This window comes from Meleagris gallopavo, chromosome 1 (genome assembly GCF_000146605.3).
Source record: "Meleagris gallopavo isolate NT-WF06-2002-E0010 breed Aviagen turkey brand Nicholas breeding stock chromosome 1, Turkey_5.1, whole genome shotgun sequence".
Classification (NCBI taxonomy): domain Eukaryota; kingdom Metazoa; phylum Chordata; class Aves; order Galliformes; family Phasianidae; genus Meleagris; species Meleagris gallopavo.
In genome coordinates, this window is record NC_015011.2 from 52,443,514 (window position 1) to 52,465,177 (window position 21,664).

The following is a 21,664-nucleotide window of genomic DNA, read 5'->3' on the forward strand; positions in this document are numbered from 1 at the left end:
TGCAGCTTCTCTGGGGTAAATCAGATGGAATTGGATCTCTCATTGCCTCATGGGAAAAAAAGTAAATAAAAAAAACGACAATTGGGTGTTGATAAGTTTATGTCTTTGCTGCCCTTGAATAACGCTCTGTCCTTTTGCTCTACTCCAGGCTGAGTTCTCTGAGCTGAACCTGGCTGCTTATGTCACCGGTGGCTGCATGGTGGACATGCAGGTCATGAGGAATGGAACTAAGGTGGTAAGGTGAGTAGTACAAACTTTTCTTGAAAACTGGGTTTTCTGGAGAGATCTGAGAGCAAGCAGGATGATCTCAGGCTCTGGCTGGTATCTGAAGGAGAACAAACGGTTATGATGATTTGGAGGTTTCCCAAAAGAGATGGAAAGTCTGACTTGATACTGGTGATTTTGTACCAGGTCTCAATTGCACATTATGCCATCTAGTCATTGCTTCCAGTCCAGATCCTTCATCCCTCATCTTTAGGTTCTTTTTAGCCTTACATCTCCTAATAAAGGGAGAGATGATTAATCTTCATTTCTGTTGATTTATGTCTCCTGTTCTACCAACCGTCTTTCACTGTAAACAGTGCCTTGCACTCATTAGTCTACCTGTGTTAGATCCTGATGCTGGTAGACTGTTTTTGCAATAAACACAAAGCCCTTCTATGAATATGTCTTCTCTTCCCAATTTCCCCCTTAAATCTCACCTCTTTTGCATTAGATTCCCCATGCTTTAGCCTTACCCTGATATATATCTCACAGGTAATACCTTATCATTTGGTGATGGTTTTCCGTGCTACCATTACTTCATAATTTGCAGTCATTGCAAACAAAGATTCTTCCTGACCAATGCTTTCCAAATTATACGTCCAATTCACTTTCCTAAAGCATTATTTTTTTTCTTTTGGACACCAGAGTACCTGCAGTTTTGACTCGTTACTGGTACTATACAAAGAGCAGCGTAGGAAGTCATATTCGTATGATGGAAAAATGCTGTTTACAGAGCCTTGATACTACCTTCCACTTTATTATTCACAAGCCTACATCTGTATTAGTTTCTGTCATTAAATCTTCCAACTCTATATTTCATTTTTGACACAAAAGCTTTTCCTTATTTGATTGAAATCTCATTGCCAGACCCAATCCATTTTCCTAGCCTCCCTACTTCTTTTTCTACATTTACATTTTCTACATTTCTACATACACTTTTTGGTGTATATGACATCTTGAAATTTAATAATGTTCACACATTTAATCAACACTTTTGTTTATTTGCTTTTTGTTCAGAAATAGAGTCACAAATATATAAGATATAATGCAGGGAGATTTTTGAAAAGAATTATTAGAGCTTATGAAAAATGGTGATTCTGACAGTGCTGAGCTCAGTTTCATTTCTCAGGATAACATTTCCAAAACAGTGCTTGTCATTGTCAGTTAGCTGTGACTGTGGTCCGTGAATTCATTTCAGGCCTTGACATCTCTTAGAATGTCCACAAGTCTCCATTCTTTCTTTGGCACAGTTACAAGAGCGTCTGCTAAAAACTGTAAATGTCAGGTCTGTTATATCCATTTGCTTTCTCTGAGTCCATGAATGTCTGTTTCTCAGTTAAAGACAGCATACATCCTATGAACCTACCACTGGAGCATCCATCAGACAGTACACAGCACTAATGCACTCTTCTGTTCACTTGCTTACAACGCTGGAAGGCTTCCCAAGAACCATTTCCTAGGTTGATCACATCTTCATTTTCCTTCCCATGCTTTTCCTCCCAAAGCCATTCATATGTCTAGTAGAAAGTTCATCAGCTATTAAACTGAAACTGAAGACAAAATTTATTTCACAGGAGTGTCTGAAGCACAGTGTTCATGTTTCTGCTCCTGGTTAATACACATATATAAAAACTAACCTCATGTCGCTATTTATATATGAAGTATATATTTATATATATGTAAATGTAAATTTTTTTTGTGAGTGACAGCAGTTCAGCTTCTTGTGTTTATATCTGTTGAGTGCCTATGGAAGAGGAGGATTTGCCTCTGCCTGTGTAGAGATGTGTATAGCATTTCAACACATCAAACTACTGTTGATGCTGTAACCTCTGGGAGCACAAGAGGTGGCAGATTGGTCTAAAAATAGTAAGTACATTACAAGCCAGTGGATTTTAAATCAATGAAACAATAAGCACTTTTGTTATTATTATTTATAATAAAAGTAGTAATAATAATAATAAAACAACTCCTGGGATTTTCTCTCCAGTCTTGTATAATGTTAATTGAACTCTTAGCATATTAAATTATGTCATATTGCAGCAGATCTCCTAACTCCTTCTATAGACTGGGAACTTCCTGTCATATGGTAAAAGGAAAACTTTCCTTGCTGATCTCTTGATCCTTTCTGCCACCTTAGATTTAAGTCATTCTCTTACACTCTGTGCAAACTGACTTGAGCTGCACAAGGAAAGGACTGTGGCTCTTTTACCAGAAAGATAAATCTTCTTTTGTTGAGAAGATACAATCATTGTTGTCAATTAACAACAAGGAACTGGAAGTATATAGACCTTCACAACTATTAGCCCATGTATCTTTAAACAAGAAACTACTAGTAAGTTTGCAAACAACATAACTGAAGCATGCATTATTTTTCTTGCTTAAATTTAGTAAAAATATATCTCCCAGTGTCTAATTTTGCAGCAGCAGAACTCCTTTATCTATCTACTAAGTTCTGCACATCACATAGAATGATTGAGGCAGTCTCATTGGAATGGAGTGCTGGAAATAGAAAATATTATCTAACAAATTTGCAAAATGTGTTTCCCTGTGCCATTTCCACTACGGTACGCAATGCCTCCATCAGCACTCCATTCAGCAAGCTTTATTCATAGTTAGAAAACGAAGAGCTTGTGGTAGAACATCTCACTAATTTTCCACCATTTCCCTATTTCAGTGTGTGACCTCCTGCCTCATGTCTTGACTGGGAACAGAGCAGAGGCATGAGCAGGGCACTTGGGGCTCAATCAGAGGAAACTTCTATGCCTTGGTCCTTGTTATCCCAGCACTTCTTTGGGTACAGTTGGCATCAGATTCCCCAGTGAAATCTCAAATATGGGAAACAGGAGATGGCACTTGTTCATCCCAGAAAATCTCTCACTGACTTAGAGTGACCCCTTCAAGCGAGAAATGGCAGCCTTTCGGGGTGCAATGAAAGGACCATTGTGGAGTAATTAAGCAGTGTGAAAAAAAACTAAGCATGGGTGATGCCTGCTTTTAAATCATTTGGGTAGATCCTTTATCTTCCTTCCCAAGCATCCACAACTTCCTGTTTTACAGATCTACAGACATATATGCACACACACACACACACACACACTCATACTAAACTGTCTGGAGTCTAATGTACCTTAGAAAACTCTTAGGTTGTGTCATCTCTACAGAGTTTAGATGTAAAGAGTGGGATTTTTGTTTCCATTTGTTCTTCATTTCCCTGAAGGGCCTTTTTTACCAACATTTCCATAGTGCAAAGAGGCTGTCAGTGCTGGCACTGCACCCATTCTGAGGTGCATTTATACTTTCAGGATATTATAAAAGTGTCTCAGTATAAATGAGAGTTTGAGCTGTCTCTGCTTCTGACAACACTTAGACTACTAAACTATGATCTCAGCCTCTGCATTAGATTAAACACAGTTTTCTGTTTGCCTTTTGGGCTTTACAAGGCTTCAGCTATTAATTCCAGTAGATGTGGGACTTAGGCAGGGATATGCCTTATATAAGAAATCTGGACAGTTTTCTTATATAGGGAATACTAATGTCTCTGTGAACATTACTGACTTTTAAGGATATAAATTAATCATGGGCCAGACTGCTCTCATCTCCTGTCTCCCTGTGGAGCTGGTTCTTTTGCCATTGGGGCTGATCATCAAGGGCAAAAATTGGTATCATCATCAAGGCTCCATTTTGGTATGTCTACATGGGACTTACCACTGTGAGGTCCTGTTGCAGACCTCATTGTAGCACCATAGTACAACGGCTGATGGACTAAGAGGTGCCCATCATCTGGATGAAGAGGCCATGTGTGATGCAACAGCCCTGGCAAGTGGAAAGGAGTGACAAAACAGACAGAGAAGCAGAGAGGAGCCAAGCATTTCTATGGGAAGAACCCTTTCTATGGGAAAGCCTCAGCAATGGAGTGGTGTTTAATCTTTCAGGCCTTGCCTGAATGTAGCTGCTTAGTGTAAAATGGGTCCCAATGAGATGCATCCCAGAATCCTGAGGAATTAGCTGATGTAGTCACCAAACCACTCGACATTTGACAAGTCATGGCAATCAGATGAAACTCCTGGTGACTGGAAAAAAGACAATGTCACACCCATTTTTAAGAATGGTAAAAAGGATGACCTCAGGAACTACTGACCTGTCAGTCTCACCTCTGTGCTGGAAAAAATTGAGGAGCAGATCCTCCTGAAAGCTATGCTAAGGCACATGGAAAAGAGGAAGGTGGTATGGAAGAACCAGCATGGCTTCATCAAAGGCAAATCCTGCTTGACCAACATAGTGGCCTTTTATGATAGTATACTGCATTAATGGACAAAGGAAGAGCCATTGTTGTCATTGTCTGGACTTCAGTATGGTCTTTGACACAGTTCTTCACAACATTCTTTCCAAATCAGAAAGGTATGGATTTGATGAGTGGACTGTTCAAAGGGTGAAGAACTTGCCGCCAGATTGATTCCAGACAGTAGTTGTCAATGGGTCTAAGTCTGGATGGAGATCAGTGATGAGTGATGTCTTCCAGGGGTCCATGCTGGGACCAATGCTCTTTAATATCTTCATCAATGACATTGACGGTGGGGTTGAGTGCACTCTCAACAAGCTTGCTGATGACTCCAAGCTTTGGGGTGCGGTTGACACACCTGAGGGATGGGATGCCATTCAGAGAGACCTACACAGGCTTTAGCAGTAGACCCAGGTGAACCTCGTGAGGTTCAACAAATCCAAGTGCAAAATCTTGTATCTGGGTCGAGGCAATATCCACTGCCAATACAAGCTGCGGGATGAAAGGATTGAGCGCAGCCATGCTGAGAAAGACCTGGAGGTGCTGGTGGATGGGAAGGTGGACATGAGCCACCAGTGTGCCCTCACAGCCCAGAAAGCCAACCATAACCTGGGCTGCATCAAAAGAACAGCGGTCAGCAGGTTGAGGGAGGTGATCCTTGCCCCTCTATTCTGCACTGATGAGGCCTCACCTGGAGTACTCAGTCCGGATTTGGAGTCCTCAGTACAGGACAGACCTGTTGGAGTGCATCCAGAGAAGGGACACAAAAATTATCCATGGAATGGAATACCTCTACGATGAGGACAGGCTGAGAGAGCTGGGGCTGTTCAGCCTGGAGAAGAGAAGACTGTGAGGTGACCTGAGAGTGGCCTTTCAGTATCTAAAAGGGAGCCACAGGAAAGTAGAGGACAGACTCTTTAGCAGGGTCTGTGGTGATAGAACAAGGGGAAATGGCTTCAAGCTTAGAGAGGGGAGATTTAGGTTAGATATGAGAAAAAGGTTTTCTACAGTAAGGGTACTGAGGCCCTGGAACAGGTTGCTTGGAGTTGTTTTGTTGCCTTGTCCCTGGAGACTTTCAAGGTGAGGTTGGTAAAGACCCTGGGCAACCTGATCAAGCTGTGGTGTCCCTGTTCATTGCAGGGAAGTTGGACTATATGACCCATAATGGTCCCTTCCAACTCTAAGATTTCTACGGTTCTAAAAACCTGTGTGTCTTATCCAGCTCATCCTGGGTGCTGTGCCTTCATCACTCACAGCTGTAGTGGGGTCATGAATGCTGTTTCTTCCATTTAACTAGCACTTTAACTTTAACTAGCACTTTAACTTTAACTAGCACTGTTTTCAGCTACTCAGTGATTATACTAAGCTCTGTGCACTGATAACGGATCATCTGCCTGTTGAATCACCATCCCACACAGACAAAGATGCAAAAGTTCTCTTTTTTCCCAAAGGGAACTTTGATAAAAAGATGAGTTCAACCACAGCATGAGGAAACAAATCCTTTTTCACTGGGGAATTGGAGATAAAATTGGCCATCCCAGCATCAGGCACTTGCCTGCTATTCAATGCTTGTAGATCCCAGAAGACATATACTCTGGCTAAAAAAGATCTGCAGCTTCAGGATGCAAGGCTCGATAAGGTCACCTTCCTAATGCAACATCTCCCATTGCAGTGGGTTCACCTACTCCACCAGGCCATTGATAAACTGCTCTCTGAAAGAGACATTTGAGTTTTCTGCTCTACAGAGACCATGCTTTCTCACTACACAGTAGCTTTTCAAGGTTCTGGCCCAGTTCAGCCTAGTTCCATGACTAATGAGGAGGGACCCATACCAGGGGAAGATAGGGAGATGGGCTCCCAGTCAGTTTTATCTTTCCCTCTGAACAGAAAACAGAAATGGAATAATGAAGTCTTCTGGGAGCTGTAAGTCACCTCTTCTCTTCTGAGATAGGTACCCAGAACTGTCGACGTGGAACTGGAACATTAACTCTTTAACTCCCAGTACACTACATGATTTTATGATGTGGAATACCAATAACTGAAATCATAAAACCACAGCAGCTGCACGTTGCTAGGAAGTGGATATTTTCTTGTCTCTCAAAGACCATTCACTTACAGGAGCTGGTGATTCCTCACAGTTCTTCTACCAGCAGATATCCAGGAAGGTCATGACAGTAGCTGCTGATCCTGGTTGCAGATGTGGGACATATCAGTAGGTTGTAGGTTGCCACCCAGCTTCTTGCCTTCCAGGAATTTTGTGTCAAGAAAGAACCTTAGGCTCCGTGTAGCTCCTGCCTTTTAAAATTTAACTCTTGATTTAACTGGGGGACTCTCAGAAAATGTCTTTTTTGTTATTTATTTGTAGCTTTAAAGTTCTTCAAATTTCTGCAGAAATGCACGAGGAAGGGAAACATGGTAAAAATTGATTGGGAAGGTTTAGGTTCCTAGAAAGAAAAAAAAAAAGAAAAATATATTGAGCATATAGTTCTCCCAAGATTCACAGCATGTTCTGCAAGGTATTGGACAATATGTACTATATATATATTTCATATATAACACTGAGCAACATTTGGGAGATAATTTTGTATCACTGGCATGGCAATTTGTGTTCTAATTGGAGACAGGTGTGTAATCACATGTGAGCTTTTAGAAGTGTACTTAAGACAAAACACCGAAGTCCCAAATGGCTGTTTTCCTCACCAACATATTCTGCAGAGAAAATGGACTGGCACAAAAAAATAAGTAGTCTAGACCTTGGCAAGCTGCAGTCAATCAAATCATCACCTCCAATAAATGTTTACAAATGGAGAAATGATTCCTATGTGGGTGAGGATAAAATCTTCTTGCTCCTTACCTGCCTGTTTCCCTCCTCTATATTAAGCTGGAAATAACAAAGATCCAAGAAGTTATAGTATGCTTATTTATTTATTCTCGGTTGCCTCCATCTCAGCTCCTGCTGCTGACCAGCTGCTTGGAGGCCTGCTTCTCCCACTGGGGCTTACTTATCTCCCAGATGAATAATGTCCCCCTTCACCTCCCCAGCAGCTGGCACCCATCTGACATGCAGGCAGGATGCTGACAGTTATTGGGAAAACATTTGGCCTGCAGACAGCTGCCAGAAAGCAAGTCACTCTGAGCAGACAGGGGTGGGGAGCATCTCCGAGACTAAACTGTTCCCTGGCTCCTTTCACATTTACAGTAATTCTTTCCAATAAAAAGTATGTTGCCAGGGTCTAGAGCACTCATTAATTAGTTAATCCTGGACTGAACACAGGAATGATTAAGAACTGTTGTAGATTGTTTCAGTCTTGATCAGCTATTTTTTCCAATTCTGCCTTAGTTTGTCTCCTTTCTGCATGGTTTTTTACTATGGCTTTGTCCAGAGAAGGACAAATGGAGATGTTAAGGGCAAAGTCATGCTGCACTGTACAATACTCGTCAAGTTGGAGCCTCATTAACAATCTGTTGCTTGGACAGAGTGCAGCCTCCGAAAGCTCTTGGATGGCAGCAAGTTGGAGGGTGGGAAGCCCTCATGGGCTAGTGATCCACTATGCACTAGTGATGAAGTATCCTAATGTCTCACTGGGCATTAGTAAGGGTGTAGCTAATGAGACACTATTCACATCTGGGGTACTGTGTCCAGCTGTGAGCACCCTCCAGTCTAAAAAAGACAGTGACAGACTAGAGTGATGTTGACTGGAAGGTCATAAAGATGATTGGTCAAATACTTGGGGATCTTCATCCTTGTGAATATTCAAAATTTGCCTGGACAAGACCTTGATCAACCTCATGTAACTTTAAATGTTGTCCTTAAGCGAGCAGTGCATTAGACTAGATGATCTCCACAGATTCTCTCTGACCTAAATAATGCTATAGCTTGAATCTGTGCTGTGGGAAAGTATCTGGATCCCTTTCTGTGAAAGCTTTGATCGCAAGTGTTTTAAAGGCAAGCTGCTGTTGGAAGAGTGACTGTTATTTCCCTGAGACATCAACAGGATCTACATGCTTTTCTTTGTCAAAGTCAATCAGTATTCTAGTAAAACATATAACAGACCTCAGAGATTGCAACAGTAAATATTGGAGAATGCATGATGTGATTTTGTAGCTCATTAACTATTGGTCTGTTGCTGAGTAGCAAATCAGAGCCTCTTCCAAGGTGTCCTTGTGTGTAAAAAGAGTTACAGGTCTTACTGCAACCGTGATTCCTGTTTCCTGCTGCTGCTTCTACACTGATCTCTCCCACATCCCATGGCTTTCTGCAAGACATTTCTTGATCACACTGTCCCAAAAGACTTCATGTTCCTCTCCTTCAGCCCTGTAAAGTTGGGCCTTTCTCTATTCTGTGGTACTTTCTTGTTTCTCAAGAACCAACTCTGCCTATTCTTACATTCATTCTTTCTTTGAACAATCACAGCAATGTTTACTTCTTTCTGTAGAAAATGACATCATGAGGTAAAGACTGAAAGATATTTTTTTTATTAGCAAATTATCCATTGCACCATAATATCCAATATAACATGAACATGTAAAATTTCTTACTACTTTTCAGTAACTTAATATCATTAACACACAGGTAAGGCAAAAATAAATAAATAAATGAAACACTTGTTCCTATTTATACATGCCATTTCGATTAGTTCTCAGATACCTGAGGCACTGCATATTTGGAGGGATTACTGCTCTTCTCAGGTAGTTGCAGTCACTTAGTGTTTGGACTCGTGCCACCAAAGCTTGCCTGAAGGCTCCATTAATTCCCAATAATGTAAAACTTGTTGTATCATATTGCATAATTACACACTTTTCTTCCTCTCCATGTCATGCCAAGCTGATAGGAAAGCTGTAGAAGAGAACTTAGTAAAAAATGTGTTCATTAATAGGAAGTGTCAGCAAATTGAGTAAAGTCTCTTTGAATAACAGAGAAGTGGCAGACCCTGAAATAAGGATATCCCTCATCAGTGTCCAAGGAAGATCTTTTCCTTTTGATATGAAGTGCCTTTTAAGACAGGCACTCTTCAAGAAAGAGAGCAGGAGAGCCCATCTTCCTTCCAGAGCATAGGCAAAAATTACTCTGAATTCTTCATGGTACTGAGGTATCTGAGTTGGCTGCAGATGATTGTTCACAGTCAGAGATGGATTCTTCAAGGGTATTTTGACAACATCATCTATTCTTGTATGTTCTTTCTTCATGCCCATCAAGCTCTTTGTGCTTCAGAGAGAATAGCTGAAGGGCCAGGAAACAAGCTGGATTCCTGTCTATAATCAGAAATAAGAAATAGGAAATCTCCTTTAGGCACAGAGTCTCCCAGCAGGATTTGCTGTTATCATCTCTTCTCTATTCAGTGATTGGAGACTTGTTTTCTGCATAGATATGTTAGTGTTCAGAGCTCATTCTTCTCTTATTGTTCAAGATGTTAGACCCAGAATATCAACTGCTGCTCCTGAGATGTTTAACATCCGTAGTCACCATCACTGATCTCTTAAATTATGTTCCTTCACTTATGATGACACCATTACCAAGACAGATAATGCTGTCACAGATTTTAGAGTACGTGAGTCCAACCTAAGAAATTATATTCTGTGGTCAGATCTCTTCCTTCCTTTAAAGTATTAGGTATTTTGGATCCAGGCTTTATACTTGGACTGGTCTCTGAAATATAGTTTTACCACTAAGAAAGAAAGAAAACTTCAAAGTACATTGGAATGAGTTTAATAGAGAGTTTGTTAAATGAAACTAGCATCTCACACAGCTGCATCAGAGTCCAGGCTCAGGATTGACAGCACCAGCAACATCCCTTCCAGACACTCATCAGTATCCAAAGTGACTAACTTTGACAATTGTTGTCTGGTTTCAGTTACCAGGAGGAAAGGCAAATTGAGTGGCCACCATGGTCCGCGGCTACCTTCTGGAACAAGGAGACAATCATTGTAAAGGGAGAAAGAGTCATGGACACTTCTAAGAATTGCTTCTCCCAAGGGATGGCTAATTCTGTTGTGCACTGCTGACAGGCTTGTGCCAGCTGTGGCTGTGCCATCCATCAGAGCCTGCAGCCACATGAATTGAAAGGATTTCTCCTTTCCGTTCCAGAGGAAAATGAAATCTCAGTAGTTATTTCATAAAAGCACCAAGGTTGGAAAAGGCCTCTAAAATCATCGAGTCCAACTTTCCACCTATCACCAATATTTCCCAATAAACCATGTTCCTTAGTACAACATCTAAACATTTCTTGAACACCTTCTGACTGCACCACGTCCCTGGCCAGCCTGATCCAGCACCTGACTCTCTCAGAGAAGTATTTCCCAGCATTCATCATGAATCTCCCCTGGTACAACTTGAGGCCTTTCCCTCTAGTCCTATTGCTGCTTACACAGGAGAAAAGGCCAACTTCCCTCCAGGTTGTTGTACAGAGCAATAAGATCTAGTGAAGACAAAGGGCTTGTGTTCCTGCCATTGCTCTTCTAGACCTGATGGGCTGGGGTGCTTAGGACCTCAGCACAGGAGGTGGTACTGAGTTTGGCACTCCCAATGGTTTTGGCAGCAGTGTTTCAAATGTGGGACTTCTGCCTAACCTCTCTTTCTGCCAAGGTTCTGAACTTTCTGTCGTGTGAGATGCTATGGGGTTGGTTTGAACTAGCAAATAAAACTGTTATGCTGTTGGTTGTTTCGAATCCAAGATTTGCTATGTTAAAGATTTACACTCCGAGAATGAGGAGTAGCTTGTGAAAGTAACCTACAGAAAAGCATGAATCCTCTTGTGTGAAGCAATTAAGCCCTATTCTCTGCATCTCACTTGTACTCCCATTATTCAGTTTTCACACTGCCATTCCTACCATGATTATTAATTTCCTTTTACTGCCTGGTATCCTTTCTAGCCCTTCATCTCACATTTTGCCACTGGTTTTGCCTTCCACTTTACAGACATTTACAGACTCCGGGCTTTCTGGCTGATGTTTATTCGCAGCTAGTCCCAGGCCCTGCACTCCTCTGCCTTGTTCTCAGTATCCATGGGAACATCGTCATTGTCCCATAGTGCAAAAGAGAGATTCAGCATCCACCTTCACTCTAGAGATTCACTCCTCATCTGCCATGTGAAAAACTGCCCTGCCTTCCTACACGATGCAGAGCTTGAGAATGGGCTTTTCTACTTCTATTCTGTATTCTTATGTCCATCTTCTAAGCTGAAAAGCTCTTCCTTTAACAGGATCTGAAAAGACAAGAGCTTTTTTCTAAGCTTTTGGCTGGCAGAACTAAAGCTGCTATAGGCAGCTTCCCAGCCACTGTGTTCTCCCTTCAGTGGGTGACGCTTCCTTACAGGCTTCCTTCCCATCATGGCATCATGTGCACAGTCTGGGATGCTGGGTAGATGTTCAAAGGCAAAACCAGGTTGGATATTAGGAAGAGCTCTTCCAAGAGTTGTGCATTGAAACAGGCTGCCTAGGGAGGTGATGGAGTCACTGTGCCTGGAGGTGTTCAAGATCCCTGTGAATGTGGCACTGACGGATATAGTGAGCATGGTGGGGATGGGCTGATGGTTGGACTAGAAGATCTTAGAGGTCTTTTCCAACCTTAACAATTTCACGATCCTTCTGGAGAGAGCAGAGCAGCAGTCTTAACCACTACATGTGTGGCTAATGATAGTTATTCCCTGAGTCAAGTCTGGGGAAAAGACCTGAGCCCCAACCAGGACTGGTTCCTTCTTCATCTGCTCTGTGAGCCAAATGAAGGAGGGATGTGCCTGAAGCTCCCGACATAGGCACTGCAACTCTTTTAGCAGCTCAATGGAGACACTGAGTCTAGTTCATAGGAAGCTGATGAATCCCTCCTGAGGACCTGTGCCTGCCTCCAGCCTGCTTTCTACATGGCAAGTCCAGAAGAATGGAGCAGCCAAAGCTTTCCAAGATTTGGATTTGCTTGCTGTTTCTCAGCAGGGCGTCAGTGCTTGCCTCAACAACATTGACACCAGGGAGGTCCATAAATCAGCTGCACAGTGATAGCACAGTTCTCCTGATGCTCATTATGCATCTTGCTGCTGGAGGAAAGTACCACCTTTGGTGCCAAGTACATTAGGGAACACGCCGGAGTTTAAAATACTCCGCAGGAGGGAATCACAACGTTTCCAAAAGTTGGCCTCTTGCATCACAAAAGCAGAGCATGCTCCTTGCCATGCCTAGAGCAAGAACAAAAGCTCCAGGCCAACAAACAAAAAGAACAGCGCTAAAACAACAAAGCTGCTCTGGGTTCTGTATACAGAGTTTGTTGCCACAGTCTGGCCCAGACTTACCATCTCCAATTTTCCTGCCAAAATGATGGAAATATAAATAGGGACCATAAACCCAAAGTATTTCCAGCTCATATATCCAAAGGATTGAAATTATAGTCTCTTAGCAAGGAAAATGTTCGAGGGTAGTGAGGTAATGGGACCTGGTTAAAGAGCTCATTTCTCTGAAAAACTTTAATACAGAATGGAATTTTTTCCAATGTCCTTGATGCAACCTTTGTTAAATTATAAAATAATTCCCCATTTCAGAGGAAAAGACCCTTATATGCCTTCAGGAATGAACTGTTGAGCTCCATTTTGGAAACTGTTTCTTTCCAGTTGCTGTTTCCAGAGATTTCTGAATGGCTACAAAAGCACAGCATCAACAAGGAATGAGATCTGACTGTTCGCAAGCAAATCTGTGTCCTCTTGGCTTACCTAGAAAGGGCCTCACTTTTCTGTTGATTTGCTGAGAGCTGCTGCTGTTGAGCTATAGGAGTCCCAGTTCCAGACTTGCTAAATAATATTCTGGAAGTCCTCACCGTGAATCACAGTGCTGGATTCTGCTCTGGACTCTGCTCATTTGATTAATTACATTACCATGCCTGCCCTTTATTTGTTGACTCACAGCCATAAGAGCCTGAGATGTGCTGCGTGTGTAGTGAACTGATTAAAGGGGGAATGTATGTTAATGCATGGATGTGTACAATAGCTTTTTGAAATCCCTCATGATCTTCCCACCCACTGGGCATTGCTTCAATATCAAGTTCAATCGTCAGGAAACAAGTTTGCTCCCTCATCTGCGTAGCACATTGCAATGAGCTTGCCAAATATGGCCGAGCTTTTTGAAAGAAAAGAGAATCCCCCCACCCGTGAATTTATGACCCTTGGCTCCCACATGTGCCTTGTTCCTGTGCATGCCTTAGCGACATGGAAACTGCAGCAGATCTGTTTGACCTCTTCCTACACTCTCATATTTGCAGCTATGTTGGATTTTTGCTTTTTTTCAGTAAGACTAGGTTTTTTTTTTTAATTTGTTTTGTTACTTTCTAACACAAGCAACACATGAGGAAAGGCCCAATGATGACAACATACATTAATGAAAATTAAAGGGGAAAAACGGAGAAGAATCAGGGAGAGGCTGGAAGTGTTGCTGAGTGTGGAAAGTAGTATTATTCCTCTGCTCTCTTCCAGGTCCTTCAGACCTGACTTTGTCCTGATCCGACAGCATGCCTACAGCATGGCACTAGGAGAGGACTTCCGCAGCCTCATCATCGGTCTCCAGTATGGTGGCATCCACACGGTCAACTCCCTCTACTCTATCTACAACTTCTGCAGCAAACCATGGGTGGTAAGTGATGATCCAGCTATGCTAAATGTCAGCACTGCAAAGTAGGTATCTGGTACCGATAGAGCACTGTAGTGGAAATGCTAAGTCATGACATGAACCAGTGATTGAGCACCTGGTGGGAAGGCAGGGACAACCCAGAGGAGCGCAGCTGCATGCAGTGTACCTGAGTGACCAGGAGGGGTGGAGCCAGGATCTGCCCCTTGTGTAAGGGTTGGCAATGGAGGCAAGGGTATCTTGCTGGAGATTCCTACCTGCTGGCGGTCTTCCAAACGTAAATACTTTTTCTTCTTTTGTTTCTGTGGGTTCTGCTTTTGGGCTTGTTTTCTTTTGCAGCAGACTAGGACTGCGCCACCCTGCGACTATTGCTGTACTTTCCTTCATATTATAGCACTACAGCATTACAAGCACTAAACTCAGCTTTTGGGATTCTTTCATAGGAGCTGGATTCTTTAGTGCTAAAACCACTATCCCAGCCACTAAAGAATTCAGTGTTAAAAAAAAAATAAAATCAGTACTACTCATTTATGAAATCTTGATATTACTTGGGGCTTATTTCCTCACCCTGAGCAAGGCATGTTTTACCTCTTCCCATACTCTTTGTGTCACAGACAGTTGTACAGTAGCATCTAGATTTCTTGTAGGACAGAATAGTTGAATAGTAATAAATAAATAATAGCACTGTAAATATCAGCAAAATGTATTTTATGCTTTCTTCCTCCTTTTCCTGAATGATGCTTTCTTGAAAGGCAGGAGAGGTAGAGATGTTATCTTCAACAAGTAAGTCTAGCCATTTAAAATGATAAAGGCCTTGGGAAGATGCAGAAAGGGGGAAGAGTGCAGGTTCTCCCAGTGGTTTCAGGAGGAAATAGAAGTCTGTAATAGTGTTTTTTTCATTCTGCGTGAAAGACTGTGCCCTGGAAACACCTTGATTTGAATAAATTCCTGGGAAGCACAATACTGTTTTAATATTCAAGACCAGGCTGGATGGAACTTCGAGCAACCTGGTCCAGATGGAGGCATCCCTGCCTATAGCAGAGGGGTTGGAGCAAGGTCCCTTTCAGCTCAAACCATTCTATGATGATATTGTACGCTGTGAGCCTCCTTCACCTGTCCTTTAAATTTTGTCAAGTTCACCTGGAAATCTCAGGAAACCTTAAAACCAGATTTGTTTTATAACAAACTCAAAGTCATCAAGAGCAGAAGCAGCTGGAGAGCTTGAGGAGTAAGACTGGCCATCATATCACCTGCAGGAAAGAGTCAGATCTGCTGCCTTTCTTCAGTGCAAATCTGGGTCTTCCAAGCAGTTTCATTGCCCTCCCTGATCACTGCTGCTCCCAGAATGGGAATTTCCCCTGCATTGGTCTAGGTCTGAAACAGGCAACTACAGGCTATGTGGATTTGGCAAGGAGATGGTTCTTTCCAATGTACTGCCCCATAGAAAACTCAGATATGTTTGTAGGAATTCCCGCTACTCATTGAACAAATATAGTTTGGGATGGGACTTAATGTTTACAGCAAGAGTTAACTGTCTTCCCTGTTTACTTAAGACTTTTTGGTTGTTGTTTTCTTGGAATAAAAAGTCTGTTAGTCTTCAGACGCGTGGTTTAAATTCAGGTGAGGTCTGTAGTAACTCAGATGTTTCTTTCCATGACTGTGTAGTTTTGGGTTTAACTCAATTCCTATCAAAAAGGTACTGGTTTTATTGAAAGTCTTCTTAATTTTCAACCTTTTTGCAATCTTTGGAGTTTTCACTGAGACAAAGGCAGGGTCCTTGCCTTTCCCAAAAATGTTGCAGTGCAGAAACGCACTGGGAAGCCCAGGTCCTCACGTCCAGAAAAAAAATAGAATCATAGATCATTAAGGTTGGAGAAGGCCTCTGAGATTATTTAGTCCAATCATCAGTCCATCCCCACCATGCCTACTAACCATGTCCCTCAGTGCCACATCCACACAGTTCTGGAACACCTCTAGGGGCAGTGACTCCACCACCTCCCTTTTATGTCTCACTTTTCCATCCAAGTAGATGATGCATGTTTGCCCTCAGTCCCCATTTGAATCATGAGGGTTGCTGGGAATTGAAAGGAGGGGAAGAGAGAGATTAGCAGTAGGTTCAATACAAGGTGTTTTCTACAGTTAGTCTGACTGTGAGCGTGCTGACCCCAGTGACCAGACAAAAAGCCTGCACACTTACGCTGGCTTTTGCTGAGAAGACCACCATGTGGCCTATTCCATCTCATTTGTGGTTGGAGTCTGTCAGGTATCAGTCAACTGTTTTCAACTCATTCCTTGTAATTATGTTTCCTATGGTGTACAGGGGCCTCAAGATGTGGCAGGCCTATTTTTAAGAGTCTGAAGTAAAAGAAAACAAACTCAGCACACTGTAGAAAACTAAAAACTAAAAATAAAAAATGTAGGGCTGGCAAGGCAGCGTGGGATAAATTGGCTCTGCCAGTAACTCATGTCTAAATATGCTGGGTCTGGTTGTGCTGTGCCATGCTTTCCTCACAGGGAATACAGCTGGCTCAGACAACCTCCCAGATAAGTCAGAGAAATCACTTCCAAACACTTAGGTCTATAGAATACCTCCTTTCTTCACTGCCCTTTGCACACATCACCCTCAAAGACAAATGATTGTAATGCACTAAAGTAATCTAACACCTCAAATGGATCTGGGCTGGCATTTGGCACAACTGAAATTTTATCAGATTAAGGTTAGCTCAGGTAGAGATTTTGAGGGCAGAAAGCCTCACTGGCTGGAGAGTCAGATTTTCATGATAGCTGGGGAGAGTGAGATAGGGACAGAGCACTTCGGTGCACGTTCTACTTTGATTGCAAAATAGGCATCTTGAAATAAGGCATCCGCTTAACAGAGATTACTGGAAAATTTTTGGACCTAACAGTTGAGGCGCATGAAGAAATGAAATTAAGCCCCATGGGAAAATGTGCTTTTCACTCTCCCTTTCATTTTTCCAAAAACAGTTCCATTTCATAGAAATGTTTATGATTTTGTGGAGGGGGATGGAAGGGAGACTGCTTTTTCTTGGCAATTTGCAACAGTGTTTTCTCAACAACTGTAATTACAATCAGCTGAGTTTGGCCTTAGTTTACTCAAACATGCAGCCCTGCTTTTTGATGACAGTTTCCAGTACTGCACATTTCTTCAAAGGTTAAAATTTTGCATTAAGCACAGGCACAGTTTGACATGCACATTTCTGAAGGAAAAAGAAAAGAAAAACACAACAAAAATCAAACACTGTGAGGGAACCTCACACAGAGAGAAAGATCTAAGCAATCTAAGTTTTAAGATGATCACAGAACTATTGAGAAATAATGGTCTAACCATGTGAAATAAAATGCTTTAACCATTCATAAATATATATATATATATATTGTTGTAAAAGTCGTGATTCAAAATCCAGTGGGAACAAAGCTCGAAGTAGTTCTCTATGCATGCAAAAATGTCGGTAACTATAAGATAGCTTTTGCATCTGTAAGACTGCAGGTAATTAGAAGTCTTGATGACAGTCATCTACAGAATCCAAGTAGACTCCTAGCCAAGCTATTATGGACTGCAGAGGGACATAGGCTCCCTGGTGGCCTAAACATTTAAAAAATATGCAAATAGACTTGAGATGTTCTGAATGGATCTTCTTATTTGTCTGGAAAGATTCCCTGCAAGTACCTTGAAACCAAGCAGCCAAGCAAGGCATTTCACTTGTTTATCTGTTCCAAGTGCCTCAAACCCTGACTTTGCCATATTGCCTTGCCCCATGTTTTGCTCTGCAGTCCGGATGCAATCTCATTAAAATCAGTGGAGCAACAGACAGTAAGAAGTGACACAAAAATGTGTAAGGAGCATTTATTTCTAGTTGGATTGCTGACGAGAACATTCCTACCATCTAAAACGCACTGGGAGTGGTGACGTAAGCTCTACCATCGGGTATCTGAGAGGATCCTGTACCATGTAACATGTGTGTCCCTGCCAACACCTTGTGCAATAAATGTCAAGAAGGATAAAAGGAAGGAAGTGATTCACGAAGGTCAATACCAAAGGCAGAAATTTTGCAGATCGAGACTCTCACTTGCATGCATCAAAACTAAGCCCAAGGAAGAAGTTGGGATGCCACCCATCAGCCACCCAGCTGTTGTGGTTATTATGTTTCTGCTGTTTTCCTGGTATAACACAGACATCCCCTCAACATCACAGTGTCCGTGGTTCAGCAGGTCTGCATTCGCACACAGTGAAGGACATGTGCTACTCTCAGTCTGGGTGTTTTTCTTCCTCTCCCTGTCTCTGTCTCATTATAAGTCCTGTTTGCTCACTTTGCTAGTCAAAACAGGGCTTTGTTTTTTCTTCTCTAGGATGTGCAGGTTTAGTACAAGTAGTTAAGAGAAGTAAACTGTCTTCCTTCCCCCAACATCAATACCTCTCTTGCCAACAATAATTATTCCATGCAGGGAGTTTTTCTCTTATCTACTGATGCATAAGAGGGGGTGGTGGTGTTAGTGATGGGATATGCCAGCTTTTGATGTTTCCTGAGCTTTCTTCAATGCCACATTTTGACATATGCGATTAGCAAAAGGATTCTTCCAATTTGTTTGCAAGTCTGCTGGCAGCTGCCCCTTGAACATGTAGCCTGAATCTGGCACACACCCTGCAGCCGAAGTTTTTTTCTTTTTTACATGCTGGTTGCACTTTTTTTTTCCTCACATAGATTGCTCTTTAACTCTCAAAGAGGTATTTCTTCTCACCCACCAAGACAAGTTCCAATTTCTTGTAGATAATTGCTTTTGCTTAGACCAGCCCAGGAAGTGGGACAAGAGCTCTATCACAGTAGCTCTCTCTTTATCTGCAATCTAACCTTGAAGTTGAAGCTTGGTACATTTGCTGCCTTTAGCCATTCCCCTGAAGTGCCTAGAACATGTAAGATCAGGCAGCCCATACTATTGGAAGAAAGGAGGCTTTCTCTTCTCTTCCCCGTTCCCCAGATGTCTGTTCCCTTCCCCTAAAGTATGTGTCAACTCCCTCCACTGATAAAGGTGACACAAAGATCGCCTTCAAGATGAATGCATCCCTAGCTTTAATGAGAAACTTGAAGGAACTTACATAAAGAACTTACAGTGAGACTTGGCCCAGACTGGGGGCCTTTTGTTAGTTTAACTCAATCTTACCACATTTCAGAGGACTTGGAAACTTGATGCTGTTTCTAAATCACTTTGCAAATAGGACACCAATGAGGAGTGAGTTCATCCATGTCTACCAGCTCAGCAGGAGCCAAGATTCTCACTTCTTGTCAAGCAATCCCCAATCACTTTATTCTCTCAACATTCATGAAAATAATCAAGCTACTGTATTCAGCCTCGTTCCTTTCCTGCAAAACTGGTCTTACCACATCACTGACAGCACTGCCAGTTCAGCATTGTCCATGGGAACAGAGCTGTATCTTTTCAGAGGGGGGGTGGTGTGGCTAGATGCGTGATTGTGCAGAATCCATGCATTTGCTTCTAATATTTGGAATGTTTCTAATATGTATGTCACTTCTTATTCCCATTTCTGTACTAAAGCTGTTTTAGAAAATTTTTCTATCATACTATCTCAAGGTCTCAGATTTCTCTTAGGCAGATTTGGTTTCTTTTTCCATCTGATCAATGACAGATTATGTAGGGAGACTGCAGACAATGTATGTATTAGTCTGGTTACTCAGAAATCGCCATTTTGGGGCAGGAACTCGTGCTAAACTTCTGTTGGGTCTCCGGAACATAACTAGAAATCAGAATACTCCTCTCATGGGAAACTTTCAATCTGGCTGGGCACAATCCTGAATAACAAACAGTTTACAACTATGATAATAATGGTGATAATGGAGAAGCTCTGGCTGACAGTCTGGGATGATGGCTACCTGGGACTTGTATGTGGGGCATGGCTAGGAGATGATGTCTCCTTTCTCCTGCTCTGTTTGGGTGGATGTTGGGAGTCCCTCAGTTCATAACAAGTGCAAGTTATGACTGACAGCAGTGTCAATCATGCTTCCTTGGTCTGGTGCTCAGACTGGTGGTCCTCTCGTCAATTTCATCCCTTAGCTATTCTCTTTCCCTTCAGCACCATAGGTAGATGTGTCTTGCTTTACTTTGGCTATGGGACAGAGATGCAAGGAAAAGCTTCAGTTTTGTTTCTCTCTGCTCGGGAGTGGGGCACTGATTTCCCACATGGTCGTGCCTCTAAGCCCTTTCCTCTAACAAGAAGGGCACCAACCTCTCCCCAGCCACCTCTGGGAAGTTAATGCTTGTTCATAGTAAATCCGTAACTAAACCCAAACTGACCCCCTTCTGGCTCCTGAACTCCTCCTTTTGGTCCAAGGTTGTGTATACTGTTCAGTTTGGCCCTGGGTAACTAATGCAAGTTCTTAATTGTTTTTCTTCTCTCTGTTCAAGAAAGCAATGTGGGAAAGGCATAATAACATATTTTCACTCACCTCCTTCACCAGTAACAGAACACTTTGCAAGCTTTTACCTGTTGCACAATAGGCCACTAACATCTACTCTCTCTTTTTTTTTTTTGTCCCCTTCTGTCCCTCCCAAGTTCTCTCAGCTCATTAAAATCTTCAACTCGCTGGGTCCCGAGAAGTTCCCTCTCGTAGAGCAAACTTTCTTCCCGAGCCATAAGCAGATGGTGAGTACCTGTGCTTTCTTCTGATTCCAGCATGGATGGGGGAGAAGCAGGAAATGTGATTTGGGCATAAGAGAGTGGTGGTATGCCAGGGAGAGCCTCAGTTTTTGCTTATAGAGAACTACTAGCTCAAAAGAAATATGTAAAAAAGCTCATCCCATAGCGTATGGAATCACTTTATTCAGATTAACTGTTTCCCCTCCTGTCACACTAGAGTTGTTTACGATACATAAGAAGTCTGGGATATGGACAGAAATAACTGTTTGTCTCACATTAGTTTGCTTGGTCTGTCATGAGGTTGCCATCCATTAAATACTTATCAGCTTGACTGGGTACTCAAAGAAAACTGGAGTTCCAAAAACAGAGGTTGTTTCAGCTTGTAGCGTTTCCTTTGCTCAGTGGCTCTGGTCTTCCTGCCAACACTGAAGCACCCTGTGTGCTGCATGGCTGCTGGGCACCATACCAACCTCTTAGGGCACCTTCCAAAGGGACATGCACAAATGCCCACTGCAAACTGGACGTTAGTCCTGGAGAACATCTGAGTGGCTTCTATTTAAAGCTGCTGGTATCTTGTTTCCTTTTGGTTACAAGGATAACTAGTCCTTGGTGAGTTTTCCTCCCAACTTATATATGTGACTTAGTGACTCTCCCTACCTGGCTGACGAGTCCACGTGACCCTCTGTGTGAGAACCATGGCCCCATGTGTGAGCCATCCAGGTTTGTGTCCTGTGCTTGATTGCAAATGTTGGTAGCCTGCATGATAGGGTGTTATGGACCTGGCAGCAGAAACAAGCACCCAGTGGGAGCTTCAGAATTCCAGAAGAAGCTTCACTTTTCTTCTTGTAGAA

At 42.4% G+C, this 21,664-nt stretch overlaps 1 protein-coding gene across 1 annotated transcript in view; it reads left to right on the forward strand.

Moving 5' to 3' along the window:
- Nucleotides 1–20,843, forward strand: part of LOC100539489 (synapsin-3-like) — a 33,817-nt gene extending 12,974 nt beyond the window's left edge. Inside the window, exons 3-5 of the mRNA XM_031552654.1 lie at nt 149–240; nt 13,993–14,149; nt 20,730–20,843. Coding sequence (XP_031408514.1) covers nt 149–240; nt 13,993–14,149; nt 20,730–20,843 — 363 coding nt within the window. The remainder of the gene's footprint in view (nt 1–148; nt 241–13,992; nt 14,150–20,729) is intronic.
- Nucleotides 20,844–21,664: the final 821 nt, after the last annotated feature.